Source organism: Notamacropus eugenii, chromosome 6 (genome assembly GCF_028372415.1).
Source record: "Notamacropus eugenii isolate mMacEug1 chromosome 6, mMacEug1.pri_v2, whole genome shotgun sequence".
In the NCBI taxonomy this organism is placed as follows: domain Eukaryota; kingdom Metazoa; phylum Chordata; class Mammalia; order Diprotodontia; family Macropodidae; genus Notamacropus; species Notamacropus eugenii.
In genome coordinates, this window is record NC_092877.1 from 53486806 (window position 1) to 53501553 (window position 14748).

Sequence of the window (14748 nt, forward strand, 5' to 3'; positions counted from 1 at the left end):
AGCTAAGCCAGTAGAGTACAAACTCTGGTAGTACTACTACCAAGCCAAAAAAGCTTCATAATATATCTGTCTTACAAAGATCAACTTAGCTAAATATAAAGGGGCTCATCTTTAGAGAATTGGCCACCAAGGAATGAATTCTTTGGCCCAAGAAATGCTTGAATATGGAAAGGGCTATCATCTGGATCAGTGGAGGAAAACTGCCTCCCCCCATAATAATTAAATTATGTGTTCTGGAAGTACTGAAATGATATTAAGTCAATCTGAGTCATTAGACTTAGCAATTTAGCAAGAGTCCATTCAGTCCGTTCTAACAGACCTTTTTTTAAATTCAGTTTTCATGTCATTTATTTTTATGTCTAAATCATTTGAGCTCATTTTGATATATGGTGTTAGATATTGGTCTATGTCTAGTTTCTACCAGATTCCTTTCCGGTTTTTCCGGTTAAATAGTGACTTCTTGTCCCAATAGCTAGAATCTTTAGGTTTATCAAACAGTAGATTACTGTGCTTGTTTTTCCTGTGTATTGTGTACCTGATCCTACCAGGCCTTTTTCAAAAACTTGGCTATATTTCAACAGGTATCTTTTTAAGTATTTTCTCTTCCTTTGTTGTAAAGACTTCAGTTTCCCCCTGAAACATATTGGATACGTTGTTTTTCAGGTATTTCAGACGTTGCATACCACAGGACAATCATCTATGGTTCGAGATTGGGTGATGCTGTCTCTCTCAAACTTCACTCAGAGGACCCCGGTTGCAATGGCTATGTGGAGTCTCTCCTGTTTTTTCGTCAGTGCATCCACTAGTCAGTGGGTTTCAGCAATGTATCCTCTGCTTGGTCTCTACAGCATGTCATTAGCTTCCTGTTTCTTGTTTGAAACACACATTCTTGTTTTTTTTTCCAAGGGTAGGTTTTCAGAGGACTAGATCATTAGAATTTAATCTCCTCCTCTCCCCATACCCTCAACCCCCCATCTCCCAGGCCAAAGGGAAACTTGCATTCATTTTGAAGATGTTGATTTCTTGTTGTTGTTTTTTGTTAATAAGATAAATGTGAGGAAAGAGCACTTAGGATTGTTTTATTGAAAGGAATACCAATTTTGAAGCAGGTTTTAAGGCTCTAGTCTCTGAAGACATTTCCAATGGATAGTGGGGTTTTTTTAAACTGATGCTGCTTTTCATTATTTTTGTTGTCAACGTGCCCCATTCCACTTTCTTGGCTAAGATGCCAAGAAAAGAGTATTTGCTGGAATTCCCACCCTAAAAGCCAAAGTCATACTTCTGGCAACCTTCCCCCTCAGACAAACCACAATAGCCTTAAAGTAGTTCAGCTGCTCTAGCGATGACAGGGTGACATCACCCAGAGCCACTGAAGTAGCTAACGGAGTGAGGCCATGGCACTGCCCAGCACACATTACACACGGAAAAGTCAGAGCACCGAGAGGAAGCTCTGCGGAGGGAAGACGGGCCTTGGTAAGTCATCTCCCAATGGGAACTTGTCCCGGCTTAGCTCGGGCTCACATTTCCTTTGCTAGCTCCCTCAGAGGCCCTGTCTCATCATGCCCTACTGGTCACTAACTGTAGGAGTCAACAAGAAGGTTCAAAGGGCCCTGAGTTTCTTTTATGAGGAAAGAGATGTAGATTTTTCAGCTTAGCTTGGGTTGAACTTCTTGCCTTCTAAATACATTTCTTCATTGGATATGTTTTCCTTATGTTTGATTAGCTGACATTTCCCTGCAGAGTCTACTGCCTGAGGGAATCCCACTTTTAGCCTCTTAGGGTTGGAAAAGAATCCCAGTAGGTGGAGAATGCCAAACTTTAAACCTTAGCATTATTTTTCTTTTTTTCCCAATAATATGCCCTTAACTCCTTTCCCAGCCTTCCACACATCATCAGCAGGATGGGGAAGTCGGAACAAGTGGACATTAATCTTTTCTGTCTGGTGGCCATAGACTTTTACAGACACCAAATAGATGAGGAGCTAGATCGCAGGGCCTTTCAGTCTGTGTTTGAGGTGGTAGCATCTCCAGGAAATCCCTACCACCGACTGCTGACTTGTTTGCAAAATGTCCACAAGATTGCAACATGTTGAAAGTTCCACGGAGCTGGACCTTGCGGGGATTGGCAGCTTGGGCTGGAGTCCGATGTGGACACAAGGCAAAACATGAGGACCCCTGATTTCACCCTGGATGGGAGCTGGGGACAGGTCGAGCAAAAAAAGTGGATTTGTGGGTTTCATGATTCTCCCATGCCTGTGTCTGCATCTCTTTTACACTGTAACAAAAGTGCTTGTTTGCAATGGGGTGGCCATGCTAAAGGGACATCGTTCACACACCTCGGGTAATTTTGGGATTTGAGACTGAGTTTTTACAAAAACAAAAAGCAAAGCCACAACAGCTGTTTTTGTTAACTCTGTATGATATGGGCTAGTACTAAATGCAAAGTAACCAGGTGTTTATATATTTTTCTAAGTGTTCAACCTGTTCATTGTCACTGGGTTGCAACTGATCCTGATTCTTTGACAAAATACTTCCTTCGTGCAGGTTATTGACACTGGACACTTTCACATTTTTATGTAGCTATTATCTGGTATAATCAAGCTTTAGAAAGTGTTTCCTAATGTCTCTCTCAAGCAGAAAGGAAAAGGAAATCCCATTTCCATGATTAACACTCCCAGCATGTAATTAATCCCCATCTCTTGGACTTCGGTGGACTGTAGTGTGGTGGGGGGGGGGGGGGGGGGGTATTAAGGGAAAGGGATCTGGCCCACACACAGCCATGATTTATTTTTTCCTTTTTTCTTCTCAGGATTTAAAATTTGAGTATATCAGTAAAGAGATTAATTTTAACGTAAATATTTCTATATCCATGTAAAAAGTATGTACAATTGTAAAATCTGTACTGCATGATGTGCTGTACTTTGAAATGATCAGAAGCCACTTGACTGAATGTCTTTACTGCTCCTGTATCGTCCCTGCTTTCTCCCTGAATGCATCTTCTCCCTTTCATTTTCTACCCATCCTAACATTCAAGTCACATTTTAGTTCAACTTGTCACTTGCTTTCTATGTTGTTACAACTGGAACCTCTGAATTTGTGTTCAGAGCACTGCATTCAAATCATGTAAAATCATTTTCTCCACAGTTCATGAAAACACACACAAGAAGTATCAGAGCTTAATGAAACTTTTTTGGTACATAGCAGCTGATCTTGATGTTTTCCTCTGACCCAGTTTTCTTTAGGCAAAGATGATTTCATAAACTCCCCAGCCTCCTAGTAACTGAACTTGCTCTGTTATTGTTTAATAGTGGTGGCAAATGTCCATCTAGGTAGGTGCAGCTGTTATCTTAGGCCAAGAAGTAGCTTCCTTGGTCCATTGAGTTAACAGTTCAGGCACACTCAGTTTTGGATCTTTGCCTCTTATATTAGATTTGATTACTTAATTAGCCATCTGTTTTCCATCGCAGGGTGTGGGTACCCACAAGGACCCCACTAGTATCTAGGCAGTCTCACTTATTTAGGATAGGTCTGTCTTGTTTCCTAGTGTCCTTGCTTTAACCCTTCATTACACTTTTTCTGAGTACCTGTAGGGAAGGAGCAGACTTTCTTGTTTTCTGTACTACTTCCTATCATCAACATCTATTTCAGATGTAACCCACAGGTATATTCTCATTTTGTTTCGTGTAGTTTGAGGAGTAAGGTAGGGGTTTGGATTCTATTAAAAGCCAGCACCAAAGCCATGAGCCAAAGAGGTGTATCCCCAAAGACTGGACACAGTAATTGTTCATAAGTGATCTGAGATTTTGGGGCTTGGGAAGGTGATCAGTCTGACTGCTTATTAGGAGAATTCCATTTCTTGATCTGTTACATGGACCAGATTTCTCTTCATGGCTGTTAATAGCCATGTCATTTTATTCAAAGTGACTCGAAATAGATTTACTGATTTGGCAGAGAGTTGCAGGTTTGGAGTTGTGGTGTGTTTTTTATTGCTGTTGTTTTTATTTGTAAAGATCAGTGGTGTATTTGATTGATGAAGAGTATACTGATTTTTCCTCCATTTGAGGCAAAGTATGTTCTTCATGGCTGCTGCTCCTCATTCCTGCTGTGGTAGTGAGTTTTGTCCTAAGCCCCAGGCCCCAATCAGTTCTTTTATATGTTTGACAATGTAAATGGAAGTAGTATCATAATCTGTTTTCCTGAGTTTGGGGGGAAAAGAAAATCTTACTTGGAGCACCTTGTTTTTAGTTAACCTCATAGTAATATATGCTGAAACAACATTTAGTAGGTTTCTAGACCCATATAAGGGGCTCTGCTTACAAGCTCTGTGTTTTTATAAACTGAGAGAGGTTCAGACTGAAACTGTCTCAGAAACCTACAAAATTGAGCCCTGGGTAGTATCCTCCCTTCAGTCTCTTCCCTATGAGAAGAGCCCCCCCCCTTCTGTTTGGTACGTGAGTGTTACTAGCTGCCCCTTAGCCTGTTTTGACATTTGAAGGAGGGAAACTTCTCTTCCTTTAAGGGTCCAAAAAGAGAAACCCATCTAGTGGTTAATATCAGGCTTTTCCCTTCATGGGGAAACATCTTTATCAAATCAAGACTCATGATGTTTTTCTGTGTGTGGTAACAGTAGAGAATGATGGAGGTGCATGGTTTTGCAGGGGACCCTATTAAGTATTGTGTGTGGGGTTGTTGGGTTTTTCCCCCTTTTAATTTTAACAGCAACCCCTAAGGCAGGGAAATAACTTCTCCCCTGTTAGTTTTGGTCTCCCACTTGGCAGACGTGCTTTCCCCATAAAAAGCCAATGTTAAGTGGTTGTGAAAAGTCATAATAATTATGAATATTGGCAAAGTTCTAGGAAAGAAGGCTTTGGAACCCTTCACCTTTGGTCACTGCTTTCTCATTTAAAAAGTATAGAATTTAACATTCATAGTGACTTAAATATTTAAATTCTCCCATAATAGCTTTGGTTATTTTTGAAGTACATGCAATTTAGAACTTTTCCCCCAACTGGAATTAAAATTATATGTGCCCATTCTGGATAGTAATTGACTTTGTCTTTTTTTTTCTTTTCTGACAGAATTAAGAATAAGATCATTCACACTGGTTCTTGAACCATTGTTTTCACTGGTAGCACTAAAAACACCAGCAGAAAGACGCTTAACTCTATGGTTTAAGTCCATGGGAAGAAACTGACTTTTTGAGAACACCTAAACACACACATAGAAAGATGAATCCAACCAGCATGCACACTTGTTCATCTTAGAGCTATGAAGCAGAAACTCCTCTTATCAGCTGTGTGTAAACTTGGTTGTATATAATTGAGCAGAAAAGAGAGACTTAATTTTATATTAAAAGTCTATTTGGGGGGGAAAACAGCCTGACAAATCAAATCTCTGGAAGGAAAAATACACTTGATTTTATTAAGTTCCAGATATTTAAAGCAGATATTCAGTCAAAATAAGTTTTAATTAAAATCATTTATCTCACAATATTAATTCCTTACTTTTTTCCTATGGAAAATATTGAGAAGTATAGTATATTGGGAGCTAGGTAGAATAGTACAGAAGTAAATTAAATGTACCTGTTATCAAGGAACATCCTTTCCTTTCCAGCGTGACCTGGCTTATTTGTGATGTTTGTTATTGCTAGGACTGAACAGCTTTCTCCAACTAATTGCAAATACATTCTCCCTTTCTCCCCACCCCTTTCTCCTTTATGTTGGCAAATCCATTCTGTATAGAGAATAGGATTAACATGAAAGCCTTTGCATCATTGTCTATGGGGAATACAGCACCATGATGGAACTCAAAGTCCACCTCACAAACAGGCAGTGATTTAATTAGTCATCTCATAGCCTTCAGAATGTTTTCTATTAAGGAAACCCTTCTTTCATATCATATTACAAGTCAACATGACCCTGGTAAAAAATATTTTACATGTGATACATTTCCTGAACTGAGAGATGTGCTCAGGTGTGATGAATTATAAACATAGCAATATCTTTTAGTTCATAATCATCTACATGTTTCAGATCTTTTCTGTTTTGACACTCTCTCCCTTCCCCCACACTCCCACACCCCCTTTACAAATAAAATGCCTTTAGTTTTGGAAGCCCTACTATGCAATATGCCTGAAAAAAAAATATCATTGACTATTTGAGTCAGCCAGAATGTACTCTGGGAGGCACTAGCTTTACGTTGTGTAATAGGACAAGTGCAGGGGGTGGGAGATGACAAAGGACTGTTTTAGGCCAAGGGGTAGAATAGGATAAGGCCATTATTTTGGCTGCCATTTTGAATTTGGGATGTTGATGTGGTTAAGGTGGGAAAGGGAAATGTTTACACCTTCCAGCTGGTGAATCAGAACAAAGATTGATGAGTGGAAGAGGTTAGACTGAGGCAGGAATTCCACCTACTACCAGTAGGTGACTTGGAGAGGGTAGGTCCTACAAAGACATAACTTTTTAAAATGCCCTTAAATCAGGCTCTATTGCTCCCAAGTTGTACCTACCCTAGAAGGAAACTTGGCTGTGTTGATGGCTAGGTGAGTTTTAGCGAGAGGAACTAGACCCAGGAATTAGAATGCCCTTCCCCACCCGCCTCCTTGAAAAGGATAGAATTGACCAATAGCATTGCTCTGAGAGGACTCTGTCATGTTGGAAGCCAGTCTCTGGAGGTGTTTTACCCCTTCATCTGCTGATTGTACGGATGGGCCTCTTTCTGTTTCCATCAGCTTTTGCTTACACACTGCCACACCAAACAAACAGCCCAAGAGGCAGAAGCTCTGTTGTTGTCTAACCTTCCACGTCCTGCGTCATCACCATCCTTCAAACTAATAGGGCTATGATAGGTGAGGCCTGGAGCCCTGACATACATGGAGCTGTGCCCACTGCATAGAGAAAATATTTAATTTAGTTGTTCACATTTTGAAAACTGCTGAAAATACTGCACATTTAAGTGAAAGAGAATAAAATTTAAATTGTTGCTGTAAGAGGCTTGCTCTGGTTATTTCAAACCAATGCAGACCCTAGCTTCTCAGCAGTTTTTTCTGAAAGTTTCCTCAGTATGTCTGTAGAAGTGAATTTGGGTAATACACTTTATGGGTACCTCTTAGGAAGTCATTTTGATTGGAATGATTTGCCAAAATAGAACCTAAACAATCTCCATTTCAACAACAAGAAGAGGCGCAGAGGATATATTTGCAGGTAAAGATAGCATAGTTTTTACAGTAAGGGAGGCTGAAGACTGTTCCAAGGCTAATTTATTGGCTGTTATGCTTTTCATTAGGTTAATTGAAAATTAAACTGTGGGTGGTCTTACTGCCCAACAGACACAAGTTGCAAAAGCTCTTATGGTTAAGTGACATCTTAATTTAATTATATGGAGAGCTCGTCATTTTGGCACTTTTTTTTTTTTTTTTTTGCCATATTTGGCCCATGTTGTGCATATGGGAAGAAGGCCAAGGGGGGTCTGAAAGGACTGGGAACCTTGTACTTGTACTTGCACTCAAACAGGAACAAATGCTGGAGCCACCCTTGGGTGCCAGCATGAGATGAGTGGTGTCACTGAAGAGCCACCAGACTTCCTTGCCCCCGTTGTACCTCTTCATGAAGCTGGATGGAAAGAAAAACTGACTTGCATAGGGGAAAAGGGAGCCTGAGACTGGTGTGCATGTTCACCTAGGTGGAATCTACTCAATTCAGGTTGGAGACAATCCTGAGGAAATGAGTTTTATGTCATTTCCCCTCTCAAGTCCCAGTCCCTTCCTTGGGCAAATACGGTGTTTGAACAAGAACAAGACAATCTCAGGACCCCTCTACCTCCAGATTCTTTGTCTAGGTAAGAATCACTGCATGACAGGTGATGAAACAGCCCTGCAGGCCCAAACTCCAGCCCTGCCCCCAAATTACAGGTGTATTTTCAAGTTTAAAGGATTTGATTTTGCTTGAGGAAAGAAGGTTCTGGCATCTGAAGTCAGGAGGACTTTTCAATGAACAGCCTATGAGAATAGACAGTCTGCCTCAGTTTCTTCTTATGTGGTGTGGGAGTAACTTCATCACCACCTTCCATCTATGGTAGCTTCTTGACAAAAGAAGGTCTTATGCCCAGCAGTCACGACCAGTGAACCACAACGTCACACTTTTTCTAAGGTGTCTTTCTGCTTTGGCCATCTGATTCCCACCATGCCACTGTAGTAATTGATGGGGGAGTATTCTGATAATAACGTAGAGTACAGTACTTCATATTGTTGAACAAAAGTTCAGTAGGATATATCCTTTGAGGTATTTTTTCTGACAGTGGACTTGAGTTTCACTGGTTGTTGGTCAAGAAACTGATTTTCATTTGTCTTTCTTCAAAGTCATCTCCGTATTAAACCCATAGCCTTGGTTTATTCAGGTGCCCTGCTCCAAGCAAGAATTAAGGGATTTACATAGCTAGTTAAACATAGGGAAGTAGGTCTTGAGATTCCATTATGCCATGTTGTATCACTATTAAGGTCTGATTTATGATTGGGACCTTAGGTAAGTCACTTAACCGTTCAAGCTTTTACATCATCTAAAAATGAAGTTGATTGAGACTATTCTTAAGATTCCTTCCAGTTCCAAAAGTAGGATTCTATGCAGCCAAAAGCATTCACTCTGTCCAACACTTACTAAGTACCTGCTCTGTGAAAGGCCCTGGGTAAAGGATACAAAGACAAGACTGCAACAGACCCAGCAGTCAAGAATCTTTTGTGGGGGGGGACAAGTAAATACAATATGTGCACAAATAAGTATAAAGTCATTTCAAGCAAAAGAGAAATCTAATAGTGTGACATCAGGGAAGGCCTCATGAAGGAGATGGTACAAAGTATGCCTGGAAGGAAACTAGAGATTCCATGAGGCAGACAGAGGTGAGGAGGGAGTGCATGCCAGGTATGGGAGATCACACATACTAAAGGCACAGAGACGGTGGAGGCTATCGGTTATGGGAAACAGCTAGCAAGCCAGGTTGACAGGAATGGACTTTTAAGTGCCAGGCCTAGGGGGCTTGTGTTTTTTCCTGTAGGCAATAGGGAGCCCCAGAAGATTTTAGAATAGAAGAGTAACATGGTTAAATCTTTGTTTTAGGAACCGCAGTTTGGCAATGTAGAGTGGATTTGTAAAAGGGAGAACTAGAAGCAGAGAGAGCAGTCAGGAAGCCATTAGAATGGTTCACTTGAAAGGCAAGGAGAGACTGGACTAGTGTAGAGGCTGTGTGAATTGGGGAGAAGGGAATAGATATTAAGAGATGTGGAGGTAATGTCAGCAAACCTTGGCAACTGAATGGATATAGAGAGGAAAGAGTGGAAGGAGTCCGGAATGATTGTGAACCCAGCCTAGCTGATTGTAGAGATGGCAGTGGTATTAACAGAAATGGGTGAGGTTAGAAGAAATAGGCATTGGGGGAAAATATAACTTCTATTTTGGACGTGTTAAGTTTGAGATACTCCTAAGATATTCAGTTAGAGATATCCAGCATGCAGTCATCAATGCAGGACTGGATTTCCAGGTACAAGATAAATAGAATTAGGAGTCATCTGCGTAGAGGTAATTGAACCCATGAGTGATGATGAAATTACCCAGAGAACAAACAATGGAAGAAAGCCCATTGCAGAGAGTTGGAAGATGCCCACACTTAGGAAGCAAGGGGTCAATGATAGTTTATCAAGAGACTGAGAAGGAGCATCAGATAAGTAGGGGAAAAATATGGCACCCACTCTTACGGTAGCCTAAGATTGCATTACCTTCAGCGACTATCACTATCATACCATGCTGCTAGTTCAAATGTCTTGAACTTGTAGCCTACTAATGGCTGGAGATCTTTTTCAGAGAAATGGCTATTTAGCTATGCCTTTTCTGTCTTGTACTTGTGAAGTTGATTTTTTTTTTTAAACCAAAGGGTAGAACTTTATATTTGTCACATTTTATTAGATTTGAGCCAGTATTCTAACCCATCAAAATACTTTTGAATTCTGTTATCCAGTGTGGTTAAATTACATGTGTGTAAAGTGCTTTGGAAAACTTAAAAGAACTGTATAAATGTTAGCTTTTATTATTTGCCATCACTAATTTCTTTCAATTTCAATTCTGATAAAGCATTTCTATCCAGAAGATTAAAGGGTCAAGCACAAATCGCTGGAACTCTCCATTGCAAATTGCCTTCCAAGTTGGTATTGAACCAGTAATGTCCACTCTTTGAATCTGGTCATTCAACTGTTCTAAATCCACTTAAATGTACTATTTCCATATCTTCAGTTTTTTTCACATGAGAAGAGCTTGACTTTGTTAAAGGCATTACTAAAATTTAAATAAGCTCTTTCACATTTTCCTTATCTCAGGACCTGTGATTTCTTAAGCTGTATAGACAGCTACCTATGATTTAGTAATTAAGCCTTAGGAGGGTATCTGTGCATTTAAGAGAATTACTCTGCCCTACTAGTGTTGCTGGCTCTTTGTGAGGACCAAATGCTTTGTAGCTACAAGTGCTACATAAACAGCCTCTGTTAATATATGTAAAGTGCTTTGTAAGTACCACATAAACAGAAGATATTAATCTACAGAAAGTGCTTTGTAACTACTAGTACTGCATAAACAGCAGCTCTGATTGTTCCGTCTAGGTTTTAAGTCCATGGTCCCAGAACCTCACTTCTTTCTCCATCTGAACAGTAGACACTGACAGGGAAAATACACAGGCATCTAAGTGACCCCAAAGCCCTATAGGACCCTCATTCAACACTGCAAGTTTACACCGTGGTCACTAGATAGGACCCATTAGGGATTCTCAGATACTTAAAATGTTAGTCCCAGTTGACCAGAAATTTCAGTTAACCAGAATGTTTTCGTTCCTAGTGAAAGGTTTTACTATGCTGCCTCCTTAAGGAATACTGGGAGTGGATCCAGGAGAACTAGATAAAAATTTCATCTGAGACACTAGCTGTGTGATCTGGGCAAGTCCCTTAACCTCTCAGATTCTGTTTCTTTTCATATAAAACAAAGATTACTATCTACTTCATCGGGCAGTTACAAGGTTGTTCTGGATTAAAAGCACTACATAACTGAATAACCAATTCAACACTTATGAAGTCACTACTACATTTAATTGCAAAGTATTGTGCTCTTTTGTGGGGGGAGAAAAAAGAAAACACTAGCAGGAAGCTTACAGTACAGAGGGAGTTAAGAAACAAAACTGATTAGCTGTAATACATACTGAATACATAAAAGAGGGGAAAGGTCATTCTAGCATGGAAGTAATTGGGGAAGGCTTTCTACAGGAGGTGGCATTTGAAGGAGGGTTTTAAAGGCTGGGCAGAATTTTAACACAGAGGACACCAGAGAGGTCAGATGCAAGTAAGCGTCTCCTTCCTCTCCTCTCCTCCCCCCACTCCCCCCGCCCCAGGTATATATGAGGAGCAGGAAATACTCTGATTTGAATTTGGAAAGTGATATGAATTAAGACAACCAAGTCAGCAGCACCAGAGTTTGTGGAAAGTCTTAAATGCCAAGCTAAGAAGTTTAAGGTTTAGTCATTTGTCAGCCTACCAAATGATGGTATCAGTTACTAAGGAAGGAACTTAGCATTTTGTACCTAGGCAAGACAGTGGGTGAGACTTTTTTGAAATCCCCAAATCAGGCTCTGTAAGTATAACCTGCTTGTGCTCCTACGGAGGCAAGGCAGATAATATCATTATCTCTGTTTTTCAGATGGGAAAACTCAATCACTTAGACAGGCGATGTGCCTAGCTCTTGTGATTAGCAGTAGCATCAAGATAATGTGCCAGACACTCAGCCCATCGCTTTTTCCTCTGCCTTGTTCTGAGAGCTTGTGGTATTGAAGAGGGGTGTACCCTGCTGTGTGATTGGCTATTCTTCTTCCAATCAGGTCCCGCTGGATGCTTGAGCCCAGAGACTTCTGTCTTCCAGTTGGTTAGTGTTGGCAGCAGCCTTGGTCATGCAGCTGTGCCAAGGTAAGGTGGCCCTCCCTGTGCATGCTACTGGGAGGAGAGCTAATGCGAGTTTCTGGTTAAAGAGCCCCAGACCCATTGCAATTGATTGTCTGAGGAAGGGGAGCTTGGTGACCTCCCTCCAGTTTCCTTCTCTTAATCCACCTGAATCTAACACAACTGGTTTCCTTTTCAGTGACCTGTTGGACATCTTGACCTGAATGTCCCTTACGCATCTCAAACTCAACATGTCCAAAACAACCTATTTTCTGATTACCCCCCAAACCCTTCTCTCTGTCAAGGGTACCACCATCCTTCCCAGGTTTGCACCCTCAGAATCATCCTTGACTCCTCATTCTCTTGTCTTGCCTATCAGTTACTAAACTTGTCTATTCTACCTTTATATCATCTTTCCCCAATCCATGACTTCCACCCTAATTTCGGTCCTCATCACCTCTCATGTAGACTATTATAACAATAGCTCTCTCTCTCCCATTCCAATTCATTGTCCACTGTTCAGTCATTCAGTTGTGTCTGATTCTTTGTGACCCTGTAGACCATAGCACAGTAATACTGTCCATCGGGTTTTCTTGGCAAGGATATTGGAGTGGTTTTCCATTTTCTTCTCCAGTAGATTGAGGTGAATCAAGGTTAAGCAACTTGCCTAGGGTCACACAGCTAGTAAGTGTCTGAGGCTAGATTTGAACTCAGGTCTTCTTGACTCCAGGCCCAACACTGTTATCTACTGAGCTGCCTAGATACCCCAGTGTCCATATAGTTTTTTTCCCTAAAGCACAAGAGTCACTCCCATGCTTAGTAAACTTAGTAAACTTCATTGGCTTCCTGTTATGGTTAGGATCAGAATTTATAACCTGGCCCCAACCTACCTTTCTAAGTACAATATCCCTCGTCATACACAATTCATTCAAGCTGGTTCTTCCCACAGTTCCTCAGTAGCAAGCAGCTACTAACCCCTTATCATCTTACAGCACTTTGCTAAATACCAGGGATATAAGGAAAGTCAAAAATGTGGTCCTTACCCTGAAAAGGCTACATTCTACTAAAGGAGACATACAAGGTATATACAATACAAATGGAAATTAATCTCAGAAGGTGGGAATGGGGTAGGACCAAGAAAAACCTCCTATAGAAGGTGTGATTTGAGCTGAGTCTTGAACGTGACCTTCCATCTCTGACCTCTTTGCCTTTACACAGGCTGTCCCCTAGATCTGGAATGCCCTTCCCTCTTCATTTCTACATTTTAGAACAGATAGTTTTCCTCACAGCTCCCCCCCTCTTGCATGGGCCTTTCTTGATACCTCCCATCCCGCTCGCTTCCCCTCCGTTTATTTATTAATTATATATTTCCATATAATTGACGGTATGGAGGCTCCTTGAGGGCAGGGACTGTTTCCTTTCCATCTTATACTTGCTGCACCTGGCCTGTGGTATGTATATAATAAATGACTATGGCCTAATTACAGAAGACTTCCCTGACCACATGGAATTCTCTTCAGACATCTATATAGGACTATTTGTAACTCATCACTCGGCTTTTATTCTTAATGCTTTTAATTGTTTGCATTTTGTTTTATACGATTTAAAAGATGCTGTGAACCTTAGAGACAATCTAGTTAAACTCTTTATTTTGTGGAAGAATCATGAGGTTCTAAAAGTAAAAATGACTTGCCCAAATTCACACAGGTAGTGAGTAAAATGGCGAGTGTTTGACCCCACATCTTATGACTCCAGTTCCATTGTTCTAAAGATTCTCTGAGTTGGAAAGGGCCTTATCATCTCGTCCTACCTGTAACTGGAAAAGAAGCCCTCTGCAACTTCCTTGACAGGTGAGTTCTGATCTCCACTAGGGACAACTAGAAGACTTCTAGGAGAAGGCCTGTGTCCCAAGCCAAACCCTTCAACTCCATTAAGACTAAGTCTGCTTCCCTACAACATCCCCGCTTTGTTCCAAACTCTGAACCTTGGCCAAGCAGAACAAATCCAAGCCTTCTCCTGCATAATAACCCTGGAAACCTTCTAAAGATGGTGATAATGACCCTCTCTTCTTGGCCCCTCTCCTCATTCTTCTTGGGGTTTACTATACCTAGTTCTTTCAGTCCATCCTCATATGAACTGAACTTGAGGATCTTCACCATTCTGGGAACACTGAACGTACTGTGGATGTCCTTCATCAACTGTGGTGCCTAGAACTGAACCTAGTATTCCAAATGATGGCAGACCAGAGCAGGGGCTGTTATCTCTTAGAATGCAGCCTAAAATCACTTTTGCCTCTTCAGTTGTCTCATCACAATCTTGACTCATAGCAAATTTGTAGTCTGCTACAATTCTAAGAGTTTTTTAGAGAAATAATGTCTAGTCATTCTTCCCCCATCTTATACTAGTTAAGTGGTTGGTTTTTTTTTTTAACCCAAGTGTGCAACCTTGAATTATCCCTTTTAATTTCTCCTTTTTAGACTTGGTTCACTGCTCTAAGCTACGGAGATCATTTTGCACCCTGACTACAATCTAACATGGTAGCTGTCCCTTCTGGTGTTTTTTGTGTCTTCTACAAACTTGATAAACATTCTGTGCTTTATGCAGGTCAAGGGTAAAAATGTTAGGCAGCATGGGACCATGGGTGTGTCCCTGAGAACACTACACTAGAGACCACTTTTTAAGTAAAAATCAAAGCTTTAATGAATGATGACACTCTGGGTTCAGCCATTCATCTAACTGTACAGCCATGTAATCATACTTATAATCTAGCCCCCATAACTCTCTCTTGTC

At 40.8% G+C, this 14748-nt stretch overlaps 2 protein-coding genes across 3 annotated transcripts in view; both read left to right on the forward strand.

The window, feature by feature from the left end:
• HTT (huntingtin) overlaps positions 1-5039 on the forward strand; it is a 220444-nt gene extending 215405 nt beyond the window's left edge. For both annotated transcript variants that reach the window (XM_072620070.1, XM_072620071.1), the window contains 2 exons: positions 664-824; positions 1879-5039. In XM_072620070.1, the coding sequence (XP_072476171.1) occupies positions 664-824; positions 1879-2092 (375 nt within the window). In that variant the 3' untranslated portion in view covers positions 2093-5039. The remainder of the gene's footprint in view (positions 1-663; positions 825-1878) is intronic.
• Positions 5040-5187: 148 nt separating this feature from the next.
• Positions 5188-14748, forward strand: part of MSANTD1 (Myb/SANT DNA binding domain containing 1) — a 66904-nt gene continuing 57343 nt past the window's right edge. Inside the window, exon 1 of the mRNA XM_072620072.1 lies at positions 5188-13808. The gene's annotated coding sequence lies outside the window, so the exon portion shown is untranslated. The remainder of the gene's footprint in view (positions 13809-14748) is intronic.